The sequence below is a fragment of the Fundulus heteroclitus genome, chromosome 4 (genome assembly GCF_011125445.2).
Source record: "Fundulus heteroclitus isolate FHET01 chromosome 4, MU-UCD_Fhet_4.1, whole genome shotgun sequence".
NCBI lineage: Eukaryota > Metazoa > Chordata > Actinopteri > Cyprinodontiformes > Fundulidae > Fundulus > Fundulus heteroclitus.
This window is the reverse complement of record NC_046364.1, coordinates 5,393,618-5,412,460: the sequence shown is the minus strand read 5'-3', so window position 1 is coordinate 5,412,460 and position 18,843 is coordinate 5,393,618. Positions and strand designations below refer to the sequence as shown.

At 42.5% G+C, this 18,843-nt stretch overlaps 1 protein-coding gene across 2 annotated transcripts in view; it reads left to right on the top strand.

The window, feature by feature from the left end:
- pacsin3 (protein kinase C and casein kinase substrate in neurons 3) overlaps positions 1-18,843 on the top strand; it is a 38,436-nt gene that overhangs the window by 8,715 nt on the left and 10,878 nt on the right. For both annotated transcript variants that reach the window (XM_036135936.1, XM_036135935.1), the window contains 6 exons: positions 9,596-9,696; positions 10,546-10,702; positions 10,791-11,026; positions 11,445-11,600; positions 13,465-13,640; positions 14,861-14,981. In XM_036135936.1, the coding sequence (XP_035991829.1) occupies positions 9,643-9,696; positions 10,546-10,702; positions 10,791-11,026; positions 11,445-11,600; positions 13,465-13,640; positions 14,861-14,981 (900 nt within the window). In that variant the 5' untranslated portion in view covers positions 9,596-9,642. The remainder of the gene's footprint in view (positions 1-9,595; positions 9,697-10,545; positions 10,703-10,790; positions 11,027-11,444; positions 11,601-13,464; positions 13,641-14,860; positions 14,982-18,843) is intronic.

The window sequence follows — 18,843 nt, the reverse complement described above, 5'->3', positions numbered from 1 at the left end:
TTACTTTTAGTTCCCTTTTTGCAGTGTAAGCAGATATTTAGTAAAACAGTAATTTTCTGTTGCGGTCCCATCTTTTGTCCTCTAGCAAGCAGTGCTGTCAACGCCCGTCACTGTAGCAGGTGATTAAATACAATGCACTTCAGAAATACTTTCATTTCTCTTTCAGAAATCAAGGTTGTTACTCATACCGGGTTCTTCAGAGTTTGCTTTTTAAAATCCTTTTACCACAGGAAGTCTCTAGATACGGGGTGCTGTGAGATTCTTGTGGTATCGTAACCTTGAGCGAAACTATCAAGGTGTCAACACAGAGGATTAAAAAAGAAAAGGGGAAAACATGATCACATTATTTTTATCTGAAACAAGAACAGCAGCAGTTATTCCCACTGATGTCCAGGAAGGAGACGGGTTCTGCGCAAAAGCCAGAAAATCCTACAGACCTTAATTTTTTTTGCTCATGTGTTGTGATCTGATGAAACTAAACTTGAACCGTTTGTCCGAAATGATGCATCTGGATGAAGGAGGGGGAGAACATCCCAGCTGTGAAGCACGGCGGTGGCAGCATCATGCTGTGTGGGTGTTTTCAGGAGAGAATGGTACGCTTCACAGACATCACCTGAAGAGGATTCTGGGAAAATTAAATTAAAAACTAGTAGTTTTTGAGCAGAATCTGATCCATTTTTGTCTGTGCCGCTCCTCCGTAGTGTAAAACTATCGGATGTTTGCCGGTTAGTCAGGCTATCTGCTGGAGCAGCTGCTGTTTTCAGTGATTCTTCAATCCGGAGCTATTAGTCCGCACCATCGCTGTCCGTGGGTTTTTAAACAGCTGAATTTGTTGTTTTCAGCGGGCTTAGAAGCTTTCCTACAGCCGCTTGACTCACTGTGAGCAGCAGCAGGTGGGGGAGGGGCAACCCACACTTTTCCTGGGAGTTGTTTTGAATCGGCTTTTTAATGAAGCCGTCTTTTTAATGTTTGACGTCACTCTTTCTCCCGTTAACCTTAAACATGACAGATTAAAGCAAAGCCTGAATTCAGCCTTCACTCTCGCCATGATTTGAGTTTAGTTTAGCCACCGGCAATCATCTTGCGATCGCTGAATTTTTTTATTTTAGTTTTCTTCGATCGTGGAGCCTCTAATTTAAGGAGCTCCACAGCCGGATCTGTTGGCAGGAGCGAGCAGTTTCCATCTGCTGGCTGCGTTTCTAGATATTTCTAAGCCTCGGGGCCGTCGTCTATCTGTAAATACTGAACCCTTTGCTGGAATGCAGAGCAGCTTAAGGTTGACGGCCTTCACATGCTCCATGCGGCGCACGCAGAGGCCCCGCCCAGCGGCAGGGAAACCGTTTGTTTACTCTAATCAGATTAATGCTCGTGAGTTTGCCACCGGGGCTTATGAGGTCTGGTCCGGCCTCTCTGTCCGTCGCTCCCGCCTCTTCCTCCTCCTCCTCCTCCTCTTCTCTGGTCTGACCCACTTTTCAATGAAGCAACAAGTATCTCCTCCTGCAGCAGCTTTCTCTCTGGCTCCAGTTGGACCCCCCACCCTCTTCAGCCAGTTAGACACAAGCGAATAATTTCTCATCCTCTTTGCTCCTCTGATCAGTGACGGCTGGGTTTAAAAGTTAAACTCTAGCTCACATAACTATTGTTGCATGCATCTAACATAGAAAATACAGAACTGCATTTCAGGGTCATGGATCAAAATGTCCATAATTTTCTGTGCTTTTAGTGTTTAGGTTTGCGGTAACATGGATTATACATCTTTCTGCACAAAATCTAATTAAATCGTCCTCTAAAACATGGTTTCAGGCACCAAATATTGCCAAAGTTTAAACCTCATCTCCTTTTTCTCGTTCCTTTCATCTTAGTCTATCACGCCACGATCGTTTCCATCCCTCGGGCTGCTTTTCTTCTGTCCGACTGTTATAACTCAGTCAGGCCTGACGCTCAAATGCCTGGTTCTGGATCACAGAACTGACCTGCAGCTTTTAGACGCCTTCTGCAGAATAAGAGGCGAAAGGAGGACGCGTGGAAGACAGTAGATCAATAGATTTGAAATAAAACAAAAATAACAACCTGCAGCATTGACATGAAACTTTTTTGTCTTTCAATTTAGTTCAATTCAGTTTTATTTATATAGCTCCAATTCACATCATGTCATCTTAAGGCTCTTTCCAAAGTCAGACTCCATCAGATCCTCCAGGTTGGTGAGAAAGTTTCCTCTCTAAGGAAACCCAGCAGGTTGCATCAAGTCTCTCCAAGCAGCATCAGTGCTGACGACTGTGTCACTGCGATAAAGTCTACACATAATTTTCATGTGGATTAGACAACTAGAACAGACCCTCCGTTAATTTTCTTTATTTTCTGACACAAAACGATGCTTCTAGCTGAAGGAAAAAATGCTGCTAGAAATTACTTCAGCTTTTCCGACACAGGGGTGTCCAAACTTTTCGATAAATGGGCCAAAATTGTCAAGTCAAAGGAACTAGAGGGCCAAAAAATGAAATTTTTTTTATGTGCTCTACAAAATATGATAATTTTAAATAAATAGTTTTTGTAAGAGACAAAAGTGTAAATCATTGTAGATCCAATATTTAAAAGAGTTTTGCTCATTTGTTGTATTAAAAGATGTTCATTATTTTGAATAATTTAATTTAACTCTTTAATAATAATAAATTTTACTCTTTTTGGTCTAGCTATACAAGAGCCGTATTTGGGTCAGTTGCTCTTTGAAATTAGCCGGTTTTATTGACTGAATTCAAAACAGATTTGAATCCACCAAAGTCTGCATTTGAGTAACTAAGTATCATCGAATAGATGTTACTATGAAATTAAAGGGAATGTCAAAAGTGTGTTTATTTAAAGATGAATACTTTGTGTTGTACTTAATGTTTTCTTTTGTAGGATTTTTAACCCAGAATCAGTACAGGGGCCACAAATGGCCCCGGGCCGCACTTTGGACATGCCTGATAAAATGGAGACGGCAGTGAAGTTTTCTGATAACTATGCTAGTTATCCGCATCCATCAAATTGACGTTTTGCACATATTTCAGCATTTAATAAATACCTGGAAACCAGAAATGTCCTTTAGTAGCTCTCAAGTAAAAACTGAAATAAAACTTTACTAACAATAACAGACGAGTCTTTTGTAGCCAATTTAATTAGGATTATTTTGCTTATTAATGGTAATTAAATGCTCCATCGTGGTCCGTCTGCATGTGTAGCCGCCGTTTATAGGTGTGTAAATTTGGATTAACTGTACTTAAGCGGTGCAATGCGGAACAATTAAACTGCATGGAAAACATTTTATGCTATAATGGTGCTGTGGGGTCAGAGACGAAGCAATTTCCTCCAGGCAATTATTTCTGTATCACAAGGAACCCGCATGAACTTCACGGGACATCCGGCTCTTCAGACCTCCTTATGAGGTCGGTGGACAACCTAAAACTAAAGGTAAATAATTATTGATAGGCGCTTTGAATCTAAACCCAGTGCTTTTATTTTGAAGGCAACAACTGTGTTTTCTTTTTGCTGTTTTCCTGTATGCTCGTGTAGAAGTGAGACAAGACAAAGAAAAATCGGCCAATGCAGGAACTGTAACGAGATTTCTACCCTTAAATTAGATTTCTTTTAGTTGTTGCACCATCCGCACGCCGTGCAATCCGAAGTGCTTTACAGAATATGAAAGATAAGGAAAATAAAGCACGTACAGTGAAATACTGATATTAAAAGGAATAACTAACAGGTTGTCAGGGAGTTTGTTCCTGAGCTGAGGAGCTTTTTAGATGAGATGTGTCCTGTTCTGACAGGAAACTCTTTATTCTGGCAATCTTTAAGCCATCCCTGTCCTAGCGTTGGCGTGTAGCGATAACCCAGCTAGCATGGATATCATTCAGATTTCTGTTTTTCCTCGTCAGTCTGCCTCACAGCGAAGGTTCCTCTGAACAACACTTCTGTTTTTTCTCATCAAAGAGGTTCTCGTGTATTTTTTTCTATCTTAAATCGGCATGTTAGCAGAGTCTGAGCTTCCGGCAGCAGGTCGTTGTCAGGATGAGCTGCAGGGGATGCTGAGTATCTCTGTTTATAACGATTTTTTTTAGATGCAAACGAGCATCTTTGAAAAATTTATCTCTGCCAAGATTAGTTTTATCCTTTTGAGGGATTGACTCAAAAATGCATTTTTTTGGACGATAAATGCTGCTGATCCATGTTCTGAGCTCAGCAGACGAACTGGCAGAACAGAAAACTCGGTAAAGAAGCGGTATTGATGCAACAAATTCTGTTAAGTGGATCAGATTTTTATTTTAGTGAGGAGGTGTGGTTGACCCCTGTGTGACGCTGTCTTTTAAGAGCTGTGATTGGATGATAGTTCAGGAAGAAAAAAAACACAAATGCGCTCCTAGTGATCAAAGGAGAGAAATTAACCGATTTAGACAGGATGAAGAAATGTGTCATGAAGATAAAACTCAGTAAAAATTGTCACGCAGCATCCAAATGTTTAAACGCACCTTAATTACTTCCTCATCATTATTTTTGATTTGCTTATGTCTACTTACCATAGTGATAATTTTACTACTTTATGTATTTTATATTAATGCACACTCACCCGTCAGCATTTTACTGGGATTGCCTGCTTGTATTTGGCAAAATGACAAAATAAAATGGAGAAAAAAGGTGAAAAAACACCCAGAAGTGGACGGCAGCGCTAACCAACATATGGCACACAACCCTAGCAAGAAAGCAGCGTTGAAAAGGAGCTTGGTCCCTGGATCATGGCGCTAATACACGGACTTTGAAGGTTATTGCTGCAGATTTTCTCTGCGCATCTTGGTGCTTTTAGGCCCTAGCCTGGTGAGAAGTTCTGCAGCGATCAAAAGGAGGAGATGGCATCATGCCTGCAAACTTCTACATGACATTTTAGGCTCCTGACATCATCGTGCAATACAGAAAATACGTTCTCACGTCTTTTATATCTTTTATATATATATTCTTAGTAAAGTTCTCCACTTTTCATTCATGATTATTCAACATTTTCGCATTATTTATTTTTTTATCCTCAATAAAAATTAGGTTACCAGAGCTGAGCCTTTAACCCGTAGTGCTGCTAAAACTAACTAATTTCCCTCTATGGGGTTCATGAAGTTTTTTATCTGCATATTGATAATTGTATGATTGTATAAAGAAGTTTATGTTTTCCTCCACTGTTTAAACTTTAGGTGGTGGATCAGCCAATCAGCTCGCTCTGTTTCCACCATCTTCCTGCTTTAGACGCTCTCAGACTCGATAAATGTCCTCCTCCCTCCTGACAGATTATCATTTAGGAGCTCTCTAAAGGCCTAAGATGTTTTGTGATTTTTTTTTTTCCCCTAAAATGACGTCACTAGAAGCTACTTTTAGTCCGAGGATTCTTTGTGAACATGAGAGCTGGACTTTTGGCTCAAAGTCTTAAGTCGTGTATCTGCTGTGGGTTCTGATCGAACCACGGCGGCTGAACCCGGGTTCAGGATCAGCGACGCTCGACAGGATGAACGTTTCTTCCACATTAACCAAACATCCGTTCAATCATCTGCTTCATGGAGAAATGGACCAAATAACGGGGAAAATAACCGTACAGAATGCAGAGGGGCTTTAGATTAGATCTTCAGAGCGATCAGTTTGTTAAAGGCATGCAAAGTGAAATATTTGGAGGTTTAAAAGTAACGTAATCAGTCTGCTTTGTCTCCATTAATCAATATGTTTACAGCTGATAAAGCTTTAGATAAAAGTGAGTGTTTTATCACTGTTTTTAAGGACACATGTGACCCAATCAATTTATTTATTTTTTTTTTTTGATGAAACAGTAAAGTAGAAAAATATTGTTAGTGCATTTTAAATGACAGTATTTTTCTTATATAAATTGTTGTTTTTTCTTTTTTTAATATCAGCTAAAATAACCCATATTTCTTTGGGAGTGTTGTTGCTCCAGTTTTTGCAGGTTATTCGCCTCTGATGTCGTAACGGGCGGACATGGGGGTCACTGCATGGTTGTTTTGGGTTGCTTACAGGATCTTATCCAACATGGACTTTAATTTCATGGGAGTTTTGTTCTGATGTGCAGAAACGGCTTCAGCTTGCGCTTCTTTATCTGACTGATCAGGTCCGTTTGGCGCGTCTTCGACCAAACGGCTGGAGCTGAACCGTAACTGCAGACAAGCAGCTCATCTTCTCTCTGTTTTCATTCAGACATTTTCTTCTGGTCTAAAGTGATTCAGAGATGTATCGGTTGACCAACCCTTGGGATGGAGATGGAGTTTGCACATCTAGTTTACAGATAATAATAAAACCCTAAATTCAGTGTCTCAGAATATTAAACGAGACTAAGAAGAAGAGGATATTTTAAACAGATTTATCAGACTTCTAACTTGTTCATCTATATGCACTCAATACATGGTTTTGGACCCCATTAGAAGAATTTTGATTTCCAACTTAAATGCAAAACTGACTTAAATCTGGAAAAAAAAAAGGCTTTGGACCAAAGAACAACAGTCCAGGTGTTTTTTTCCCCCCTTAGTCCAGGTGAGGCGGTTCTGGCGTATCTAGTTCAGGTGTGTTTCCAAACGAGGAATGGGACATTTGTGTTCCATGCGTTGGATTCGTCGGGTGTTAATGCGCCACAGTTTTTCCTTCCACTTGACTTTCTATGAATATGCTTGGCTACACCCCTCTGTGAACAACCAGCTTCTTTATTAATGGCCTTCTGTAGCTTATCCTCCTTGTGGAAGCTGTCGGTGAATGTTTGTTTTTTCTGGACTTTTTGTCCCGTCAGCGTTCTTCCCTGTGATGGTTTGCGTCTGCTGACCCAGACTGAGAGACCATATTGATTACAGGGTCAGGAAATCTTTGCATGTGTTTGGAGGTAATTAACTTGTTGGGGTCTGACGCCACAAGTTCCCAGTATTTTTATTTTTTCACAATACTTTATTTTTCAGAGACACTGAATTTGGGGTTTGAAGCATTTAAATTACAAGAAATAAGGGGATTAAAAAATGTCATTCTGTGTAATAAATCTATGAGTTTCACTTTCTGCTCCAGTTACTAAAAATATGGAATTTTTCACAATATTCTGGACGTTCAAGTGTTGGCTCCTTACCAGGAGGAAATGTATATAAGTGATCAGATTTCATACTAAAGTCCTGTCTGTAACAAACTCGTATTTCTCACCAGTCCTTCATATTTAAGGACAATTAATGGGGGAAAAAAACTCCTTATGGTCACGATCATCATATCGAGTCACACCAGCAGATACCGATGCAGCTGTGTTGTGTTGTTGCCATAATATGTCTGTTAAGGTCATCCTCATTACTCATCTCTTCCCTATTTGACTCGTAAAGGTGAACTGTTCAGGCTTTACCGCTTTGCTGGTCTACATTTAGTAATTTGACGTCATTTCAGGAATGCCCGCACAACAAGAGCCCTTAAGTGACCTGGGACCTCATGCACGAAGCGTGCATACGCACAAAAAGCTCTCAGCGTAATATTTAACGCTCAACTTTGCATGTACGGACATGGATGGTGCGTGAAAGTGTGCAGCAGCAACGCAAACCTCTTTAGTTGACAATTTAAAAAAATAAATAAAAAATCATACTAAAACTCACTCAAATCCACTGAAATATACCTCCAACCAGATTTGTTTAACCCAAGTAGGGGTGGACAATAATTCAATATCTATATATATCACAGTAGAACTGTATTCAGTAATGGTGATATATTTCTAATATTTTAATATACATTAGTCTATGATTTCAACTTATGCCACTGACCGACGTTACAAGTTTTATGTAGTTTGTTTTTTAAAGCAAATGTTTCTAACATGTTATATGGGAGGAGTTTGCAGTCTTTCTGAGGCTTTTAATTAGTTTATATCGATATAATTACATTGTATCGACCGAACTCAAGAAATATATCGTTTTGCCCTAAAGCCAAGGAGCATCGAACCCAAACTTTTTTTTTTTTAATGAGTCGGAGCTTTTATTGTATAAAACCGTATGAAGAAATAGAATCACATTTAGCTTCACACCATAACATAACGCTCCTGAAAACGATGGAAACGACCTGGATCAGGTGCAAACTGTATATATTTCTCTGTTTTTGTCGCATGCAGATGTAAATGTGCAACGGTCTGTGAAATGCATGAACTGCAAACCTTTGCATGGTAGATGAACTGAACTTACATGCATGCCGCCCGACTGAGCTGCTGGCATGGGAATTAGTAATTGTATGTGAATCGGCCCTTTTTTTTTTTTTTTTTTTTTTTTTAAGCCCGTCCTACAGTAACTATTTATCAGGCCCGTATTAAGACAATGTGGGGCACTATACCTCAAAAGTCTAGCCCACTTTGATTCAGTCCATGCAAACTCTCCCCACGTTACATAATACTGATTTGTATGGGCCTCCAGTGGTTGTTAATGAGCTTTAACCTCCACGTAATTGGCGATCCATGGCGCCGTCAGCATCTCCTCCTCGTGTCCCAGCATGTGGAAGGAAGGGAGAGGTCTCTGCAGCTGTTGGCATATTTGCCACCCGTCTGTGAAAGGAAACTCCCAGAGGGCCGGCCGGCGCGTTTGTCGCTTCCCTGCAGCCTGCCAGAGTCTCCCTCCACATCTGAGGCGTGATGCGCGTCGCCTAAGCTTTCAGGATAATCTCGTACGTCACACGTTTCCACAGACACACACCTACGATTAGCCGTTCAGACCCGATCCCTTTTTTTTTTTTTTTTAGTCACGAGTCCTCGCTCAGGCTGCCACATTCTTTCTGCCGTCGCAGAGAGCATCCGCATTTATTCGCAGCCGCTGGCGCTTTGTTCCCTGCAGATCCTCACCAAGGCTACGCTTCGCCATCTGATTTTAGCACCGACGCGCTGGGAGAGAGGCAGTTATTTACAGTGAGGAGGCGTGGGGGGGGGGGGGGCATTGTGAAACAACCAGGAACGTCTCAGAGTCCCGTCAAGTCCAGCCTTGCAGAGCACAATCTCATACCTAAAATATTCACGTCAGCTGCAGAGGAAAAGAAACAGAAATGGCTGCAGATTTACTTTCTGTTGTCAAACTGGTAGGGGGCCACTTTATATGTTAAGAAAGGATTAAATGGAAGTGAAGGTATAAATCAATCAGAACTGTTTGTTCTTATCATCTCAAAGGGATAAAACCCAAAATAAAATGAGCAATCACACACAAACGGAGAAGAACGGCGCTTCTTCCACAGGTTCTGCACTCTTAGCTGGGGTTAAATTCAGATTAGTGTCAACTGGACCGTCCTACAAACCCAGAACCCAGAGAGGGAGAACGAGAAGAAAACATGAGCGGGTTGTTTAAGAACGGGGGGAAAAAGTGGTGTAGTCAACTCTAAATTATGTCCGCATTAGGCTCCTGGTGCTGATCTGCTGGCTGCTTGCTTTTGTCCATTTCTCTCTGTAACAACACCACAGATTCCATCTGGGCTTTTAAAGTTTCCACTTCTCCGTCTGTGCATCAGCATTAACGACGTCTCTGTCAAAGTGAGGAGATGCTTGTTGGCCGTGTTTAAAAGTCTCTTTTTAACTCTTCTTTTTCCTGGACGTTTGCAGTCTCGTGTGCAGCCGCCATCATTCCGTGCTGCGGCGCCGACCCCAACATGTCTTCCAACGGAGACGTCAGCGACCTGAGCAGCTCCGACAGCTTCTGGGAGGTACGGCTAAAAACCCGTTTACTGCCAGAATCCATTCCCACGTTGCACCAAACGGCCTTGCCTTGCTTTGCTTTAAAGGCATACTATGCAACATTTTTTAGTTAATTAATATGTTCCATACCGTTTTGAATGATTAAATGAGTCATTTCAGGTCGAACAAAGGTTTTCTCGGCCGCCCTGGTGGTCTGTGGGGGAAATACCATACTTGCAATTGCAGGAGCTCTCGGCCCGCACACACAGGCTCAGAAGTCTTGTGCATCGCGAGAGTCGGTCTTGCTTTACGGCGAGAACTCCGTGTGTTTTTGCCCTGCCATTCACTATATGCACGCGCGAAAGCAACAACAAAGAACCACGTGTTAACATCAAATAAACATGCAAGCATATCGAGTTTTTTATTATTATTATCATTATTATTATTTATTTATTTATTTAATTAATTAATAATTTTTTTTTTTTTAATGTTGGCGAGGCGGTAGCATGAGCAAGACAGCGCTGCGGTAAACCCTGATGTTCATACCTTCACTGTGTTAGTCATTGTTTGTACTGCTGTTTTTTCCACTTTTCGTTGCGTTCGCCTGTCTGCTAAGCTCAAAACGACCGCGCCTGGCTTGACGGAGAAACCAGAAGAGCTGAGCATCTTTATGACAGTGCACTTTTACTTTCGCCCTCTGGGGGGAGCCTCGCTGGAAAATCAACCCCGGTTGCATAGTATACCTTTAACGTCAGGGATGAAGTCATTGGGGTTTTACGGCAAATTATTGGTTTCTGGGAAAGAACGAGGATGGTTAACGGAACCGTGTTCACCAGAACGGACCCTCAGTAAATCTAGTGCTTGTTATGTGTCTGCAGCCGGGTAACTATAAAAGGACGGTGAAACGGATCGACGACGGCCACCGGCTGTGCACCGAGCTCGTCACCTGCTTCCAGGAGAGGGCCAAGATCGAGAAGAGCTACGCTCTTCAGCTGAGCGACTGGGCCAAGAGATGGAGAGGCGTCGTTGAAAAAGGTCGATCTGCTTAAAACTACTGGAAACTTTTAGGTTTGTAGGGTCAAAATGGCACTAAAAGCCAATCCTGTTTGTTCTCCTCCCATAGGCCCTCAGTATGGGACCCTGGAGAAGGCGTGGCACGCCTTCATGCAGGCCGCCGACCGCCTCAGCGAGCTGCACGCGGAGCTCCGGGAGCGGCTGGCGGGCGAGGACAGCGAGAAGATGCGGGACTGGCAGAAGAACGCCTTCCACAAGCAGATGATCGGAGGCTTCAGGGAGACCAAGGACGCGGACGACGGATTCAGGAAAGCTCAGAAACCTTGGGTCCGCAAGCTGAAGGAGGTGAGAGCGTCGGGCCGGGATGTGTGGCCGTCAGTCTGTCTGTTCCTCCACGCGTCGTTTAGTCCGTCCATTTTTCCATAAATCCATAATAATCTTCACACACGCGTCACTCCGACTGTTCGTCCAGCCATGATTGGTTCCTTTATTTCTGTGCTTCCTCTCATTTTGCCGGTTCCTTAACTAAACACTGATCACTGTGCAAGTATGTGCCATAAATGAATTGTGAAATTTTGTATCTGTTTTTTAAATTAAACAAAAAATACGATCTCCGGAAATCCGGGGCCATAAAACATGAAAGCTGTGCAAACACTGCAGCATTTTGGAGTGTTGCAGAGTTGTGTGTTTTAGATCAGTTTGCAAGAAAGCTGCACAGATTAAATGAAATTTTTCTTTTTTCTTTACATTCGTGTGCATCAAGGTTGAATCCAGTAAGAAGAGCTACCATCAGGCCCGGAAGGAGGAGTGGACAGCCCTCACCAGGGAAACGCACGCCAAGGCCGACCCGTCCAAATCACAGGAGGAGGTCCGCAAATACTCGGTGCGGGCGGAGCGCTGCAACCAGGAGGCCGAGAAGGTAAGAAGCTGAAACATAGGAGACCCGGGGTGTGTCAGCGAGTCCAGTGAAACATACCAGCATCCGTCTCTGCCTTTAAAACATGACTGAACTTGTATCTCCTCCGTCTGCTGCCGGGTTCGTCCTGAGCAGCAGACGAAGGGGGAAAGAGTCGGGTAAAAACGGGGACATGGATCCAGGCTCAGCTTCACGACTCATTCCTGGTCCAAACGTGGCTTAACGAGTGACACGAGGCTCGGTGGACACGTTTTAATTATAACAGGAGACAGACAGAAGCTCCTGGAGCTCCACGCTGCAGCCGCCACACCTCCAGTCGGCTAAACGAAACTTTAAGAAGCGCTCGGGTTGTTTGCATAACAACGTTTGCGGTTCCTGACAGCATGAGGGGAATTTCCAATCCTTAACTGCAACCCGCGAAAACCAGAGGAACGCGTTAAAGAAGCACTGTTTAACTTTAAAATGAGGCAGACCGGGCCTTTATCACACGTAATAATAATCAGACAACAAAATAAGAAAAGATCTTTCTAGAATTTACAGCATTTGCCAAAAATTTGTGTTTTCACTGGCGATAAAAGTTACAGGAATCTCCGACTTTGTATTTAAAGTCCAATTATTTAAGATTTTTGAACTAATCAAATGGACCCAAAGTCCTGAATGTTAGCCTGAGCCTCACACACCAGCTTCAGTGGTTCTGGCCTCAGGAAGCAGAAATCTTTTCTTTTTTTTCCCTCACAGGTAATCAAAATGTTGCCAAAAACACTAATTAAAGTGTTTGATAAATACTGTTGTGCTGTAACGTCTTAAAGTGTTGTGTTCTTGTTTTAAAAGTTGTTCTTCTCAGGGTCTTGCTTGGTATTTAATTGTTTCGCTTCCTGTTAACACGGTCGTATCTGTGCGTTAAAGTAGACGAGGGATGATTCTGCCGCACAAAGCAGAAGAAAGTTCAGCTTTGGTCTGATTTGGCCAGAGAAATGTCTTCCAAGGGCTTGTGGAAAACCGCAGACACCGTCTTTTTATGACCTTCTTTATGACCTTCTTTTAGAACCTTCTACCTCACCTGTCTGCTGGGTTCCTTGGTCTTCATGGTGCTTTAGCTCAGATTTACTGAGCATTTATCTAATGAGTTGCACTGGATTTATGTATTAAATTCTGAATATCAGATTCAGCTTTTTATGCCGCGTTTCTTCAGATTTTTATATGCAAGTAATTTCCTTTTTTTTCTCTCTCTCTCTTCCACTTTAGATTTAAGCACAATTAAGCATCTGTGTTGCTCAGTCACATAAAATACCACAATAAAAAAAAAAACACCTAAAAGTTTCTGGTTTTAGTAGAGCTGCTTCTTTTTATGTCCAGCTTTCAAATCAGTTTGAAATTGTAGCACGGGAAAAATAAACAAAATTTAAATATTTCTACCAGTTTCTAGTTTAAAGACCAACGGGAAGAATTCATTCCTGTAACTCAGATCTCTTCCAAACACTCAACATTTTACCGTTGGTCGCAAAAGTTTCTGTTTTATTTGCTGCATGTTTTGATTTTAAACATATTGATGCTTCTTCGTCTTCTGCTGCACTAGTAGCACCGACTTTGTTTATGTTGGGCTACGGGAACCAAACGGTGTACAGAATGCATCACAATCTGGCATTCACTGATATAAAAATTAACCTTTCACTTTTGATGTTGAGTAAATTCTGTAATTTTTTAGTATATTTCAACACATTTCTACTGTTTATGGAATTTGCAGGAAGTTTTGCGCGATCTGAGGAAGTCGGCCGAAGCCCAAAATGACAACGTTGTGAATATTTGGACATTTTTGTGCTTGTTTAAAACGCTCGGCCTCAGAAAGTTGACTTTTTTTTTTCTGTAGGCGAAGGAGCGTTACAGCAAGGCGCTGGAGGAGCTGAACCGCTGCAACCCGCGCTACATGGAGGACATGGAGCAGGTGTTCGACCTGACGCAGGAGGCCGAGCGCAAGAGGCTGCGCTTCTTCAAAGAAGTCCTGCTGGACATCCACACGCACCTCGACCTGTCCGCCAAGGAGAGGTAGGACGGACAAACGTGTTTACATCCTCAGGCGGGGGGGGGGGGGGGGGTAACCGGACGATGGGACGATTCTTTGCGCCTCGGAGCGGTAAGGGCCGCTGATACACGTGGGAACATGCGCGTATGTACACAGGGGTTAATGGGAAACCTGAGCTGTTGTCCATTAACCGTCGACCTCTGGTTTTATTTGAACAGGCGAAGCTTACCGTCGTAAAGTCCAAGTCAACAAATCGAACAAAATAAGCTGCTTTAAAGTTGCTCCAAGAAGAACGACATATTTTAAATAGTAATCGTTACAAAAAGGTTCTGATGTTGGTCCGCTGACGTCAAAACCTTTTTGCTGGCTGCACCTTTAAACAGTCCGCGCCAATTCCCAGTTTTATTTAAATTTTTTAGTTCTGACCCTCCGGTTCTGTCCGGTTTCTGGGTCGTGTGCAGATGACGAGGAGGGGGGGGGGGGGGGGGGTTACAAGATTACAAAGCAAAAACCACACCAACGCACATGCTTGTTGTTCATGTTTATCACATTTCCTGCATCAGACTTAAAAGTAAACTAAATCTTTTTAAAGTGTTTTAACCTCAGTAGGCGCTCCCCAATCCTTTGTTGTGCCACAAACCAGTTTAATGCGACAGGTTTGATCGCTCCAACAGTCCTGACGTACTTTTAAGGCCTCATCTAGAAGCTTATGACCATTGTTCGGTATACCGCTACTGATTTGGTGCTGGGGTATTAAATTTTATTTATATAGAGCTAATTCACAACACATGTCATCTCAAGGCTCTTTCCAAAGTCAGACTCCATCAGATCCTCCAGGTTGGTCAGAAAGTTTCCTCTCTAAGGAAACCTTGCAGGTTGCATCAAGTCTCTCCAAGCAGCATTCACTCCTCCTGAAAGAGCGTAGAGCCACAGTGGACAGTCATCTGCATTGTTGATGGCTTTGCAGCAATCCCTCATACTGAGCATGCATGAAGCGACAGTGGAGAGGAAAACTCCCCTTTAACAGGGAGGAGAACCTCCAGCAGAACCAGAACCAGGCTCAGTGTGAACGCTCATCTGCCTCCACCCACTGGGGCTTAGAGAAGAGACAGAAAGGGTGTTCTGTTCTGCAAGAAGAAAGCTTGGTAGCAAGTCAAAGAAAATGAATAAATCTTAAGTAAAAACTCAGGCCAGACATGAAGATGATTTTAACGTGGTGGTTGCACTTGTTCTGGATCAACAGCTTTAAGAACCTGTACCTGGACCTGGGTCAGACCATCCGAGCAGCCAACGACGCCGAAGACCTGCGGTGGTGGAGGAACACCCACGGACCGGGCATGAGCATGAACTGGCCCCAGTTTGAGGTGCGGAAACCTTTACGTTCTTTCCCTTTATGCTCAGAACCGCTTCAGGAGGCACGCCGGTGCTGCCCAGGTTCTGAACTGCAAAAATAGAACTAAAAATAATAAAATATCTCTTGAGATTAGAGTATTTTTCTTTGATTTGAGCAGGTAAATAAGATTTTTACAGTTAAAACAGTAGCAATTCATTTCCATCATCTTATTTTAAGTGCAGTATATCTAATTATCTTATTATAGTGGTAAAAATACTCATTCCATTGGCAAATAACCTTTATTACCTGCTCAAATCAAGGAGAAATACATTCATTTTAAGACAATTTTACTTATTTTTAGTTCTCTTTTTGCAGTGTGTAAACCTGTTTTTGATGAACCAGGTCACCTCTGATGGTCTAAATGTGCACTGTTTGTTTTTATTAACGATTGTCTTTAAATTATCTTCCTAGATTTGTATGTTTTGCTTTGACGACACAGTTGCCCCATTTGGGGATGAACGAAGTCTCACCTTTTAAAGGTTTAACGTGTTTGCAAGCTGACGGTACAGTAAGAAAAGGTTCTGAGTCGACCCGATCCAGGCTCCGCTGTGTGTTTTTGTGCAACATGCTGAATGTTAAACAGGTTTGCAGTGAATGGCTGGTTTTGTAGCTGGGAGCAGTGAGTGGGTCAGGAATGTCTCCCTCACACACAGTCTGCTCTGCGCCACGCTGCAGCCAGGTTCTTCTTAAAACCAGCCAACACATCCTGTGTGACCAACTTTGGAGCTGGCAGCGCCCTCAGATAACTAAATATCATCTACTAAGAAGAGAAATTGTTCTGTTTTTACAAGAATTCTCCTTTAATATCAGCTTATCTCACCTGCTTTACTGTTTGTTCCTGACTTGTAGGCTGTGAAACATTGTTCTCTTCCCTTTTTGTGTTTGAGATTGTTTGCAGTTCTGGTTGTTTAAAGTATAACGGATACAAGGAGCTGGGCCGCTGCCTTTCAGCCTCCACACGCCTACGACTGTGAGCGAGTGGAGAATTGCAGCGTCTTATTTCAGAGCAAAGAAAAAGGGCTGAAACGTTCGATTCTAGGAATTGATGTTTGTGTGGTTTCGAATGTTTCCTGGCTCGAGGATTTGGGGACAAAAAGTGTCAGTCAGGGTTTTGTAGCTTTAAATTTGTGCTTTACAACTCACTTTGTTTTGATTATTGTGCAAAATGATCGGTTGCAGATTAAGTTTTTTTTTTTTTTTTTTTTTTTTTTTTTTTAAATCTTAAGAAGCTTACTTAATTGTGAAACCTGAAATTATCTAAGTATTGTTGCATCAGCAGCAGCTCTGAAGCTAACCAGGACTAAATTCACCGTATTGCTCTAATGTGCTTGAAATTCAATTAAATTCTGCATGTATAGCGCCAATTCAACAACACATGTCGTCTCAAGGCTCTTTCCAAAGTCAGACTCCATCAGATCCTCCAGGTTGGTGAGAAAGTTTCCTCTCTAAGGAAACCCAGCAGGTTGCATCAAGTCTCTCCAAGCAGCATTCACTCCTCCTGAAAGAGCGTAGAGCCACAGTGGACAGTCGTCTGCATTGTTGATGGCTTTGCAGCAATCCCTCATACTGACTGAGCATGCATGAAGCGACAGTGGAGAGGAAAACTCCCCTTTAACAGGGAGGAGAACCTCCAGCAGAACCAGAACCAGGCTCAGTGTGAACGCTCATCTGCCTCCACCCATTGGGGCTTAGAGAAGACAGAGCAGAGACACAGAAAGCTCAGAAGCTCACACTGACCCAGGAGTACTTTCTATGTTAGATGGTAATAGAGGATGATCTGTCTTCCCTGATGATGTCACAGCTAACAGAACGCCAGACCTACTATGAAGAAAAAAAGAGAGAGAACAAAAAGTTAAAAGCTGAAATAACAACAAGCAATGCAAAACTGGAGAACAGTAGAACTCAGTAGAGTGAAAATACAATATAAAATGCAAACACCCAAAAATAGACAAATATACACGACTGGAAATGTTAATTAACTACAAGTGTAACGCATGAAAGAAGCACAATAATATAATTTCCCTGCCGGTAACGTCATCCGTTATTGATGATGTATCGTTAAGATTCTCCAACAAAACTACAGAAGAAGAAAAACCTGGCAGTCTTCAAGGCTTCGTCAAGCTGGTTCGCCTTCACTCTGTCCATTTGAATAAATGAAATTATCTCATGGATAGATGATCCATGAGATAATTTACGGCGAAGCCCAGGCGTATTCACACAATTGCAGTATCGGCTTTGAAAAATAAATATTGCTCTGTTTTTACTTACTTTTTAAAAAGGTATTTATCCAATTGTAGATAATCAGTGGAATTTTTTTTTAATTGGCATTAAATCAGTCAAACCCTTCCTTATAGTAAATGCTCCGAAACGTTAAGATTGCTTCCAGTCGGGGGAAACGTGTTGATAAAATTAAGATTAATTGTAAATCTGCCTGTTATTCACAGGCGGCCCCAGAATGGGAAAATCTAAACAAGTGTTACTCCTAGTGGTGGATTGTTGCTGACTATAGTTCAGAAGGTTTAAATTGTTTTCTGTTTGAGCTTCCCATGTGATCAGCCCAACCTATCAGGCTCCTTCAGTTCCTACTTCTTCGTCTTTTGGCTCAGTTATTGTTCGAGCACTTTTTCCCGTTGTAGTAAACTCTTAACTTGGTGTTCTTGTACTTTTTACTCGGCCCTCCTCTAGCTTTTATTTTTTCGTTCCACAGTTACAGTCAGAGGGAGAAGTTGGCAGGGAGAGGCGTGTCTCTGTCCTCAGAGGAATCTGCCAGTGTTCCCACAGTGCTGCTGACACGCAAACAGAGGCCCATTGTTGCCAACTCACACTCAGTCTCTAGCACACAGACTCCTGCAGCTTCACACCCGCATCACGGCACGTCTACCAATGCCCCGTCCACTTTCCGTGTCCCTACCTCCAACGTCCCCCCCTGCAGATCAGACGTTCAGTCCTAGAGGAGCCACGCCGTGTTCGGGGGAACTTTCTGCAGACGTTGATGTCCAGTGTATTATTCCTGTACCTGCGGGGAACCTTTAATTCACTGCACACGCCTCCTTTGGTTCCTCCGAGACAATAAAAACACCAGTAACTTCATCCGGAGCCGCTTTCTCTCTGCAGGTTGCGCCCTGTTGTGTGTTTAGTGCGCGTTTATTGTCTGGTTGTTATCTGAGCCTGGGTCCGTATTAAGACCAGAAGGTTTGTGTTGTTTAGTCTTGATTTCCATTTAGAATGGAAAATAACAAACTTTTAAACACTTTCTTTGGTCTTGCTCTGACATTTCCTCCATTTTTAAAAAATTAGACTAGAATAAAGTGTAATAAAATGTGTTTTTAGATTATAAATAACGATCCTAGTGCTCCTTCTGTGTGTTTCTCACGCATTTTAAACCTTTTTTTGCAAGTTTAAGTAACTTGAACGGTAGTCCTTTCGGCTGCTCCCTTATTCATGAGTCACTACAACTTGCACACCGACTTGGCAGAGTTTTTACACCGGGCGCTCTTCCTGGCGCAACCGGGATTCAAACCCACGTCCCCCGTGTCAAGGACCCAGATTCAATTAAATTTTATTTATATAGCGGCAATTCATGAAACATGTCATCTCAAGGCATTTTACAAAGTCAGAATTCAATCATATTATACAGATTGGTAAAAAATTTCCTATATAAGGGAACCAGTTGATTGCATCGAAATCCCGACAAGCAGCATTCACTCCTGGAGAAGCATAGAGCCACAGTGGACAGTCGTCTGCATTGTTGATGGCTTTGCAGCAATCCCTCATACTGAGCATGCATGAGGTGACAGTGGAGAGGAAAACTCCCCTTTAACAGGGAGGAGAAC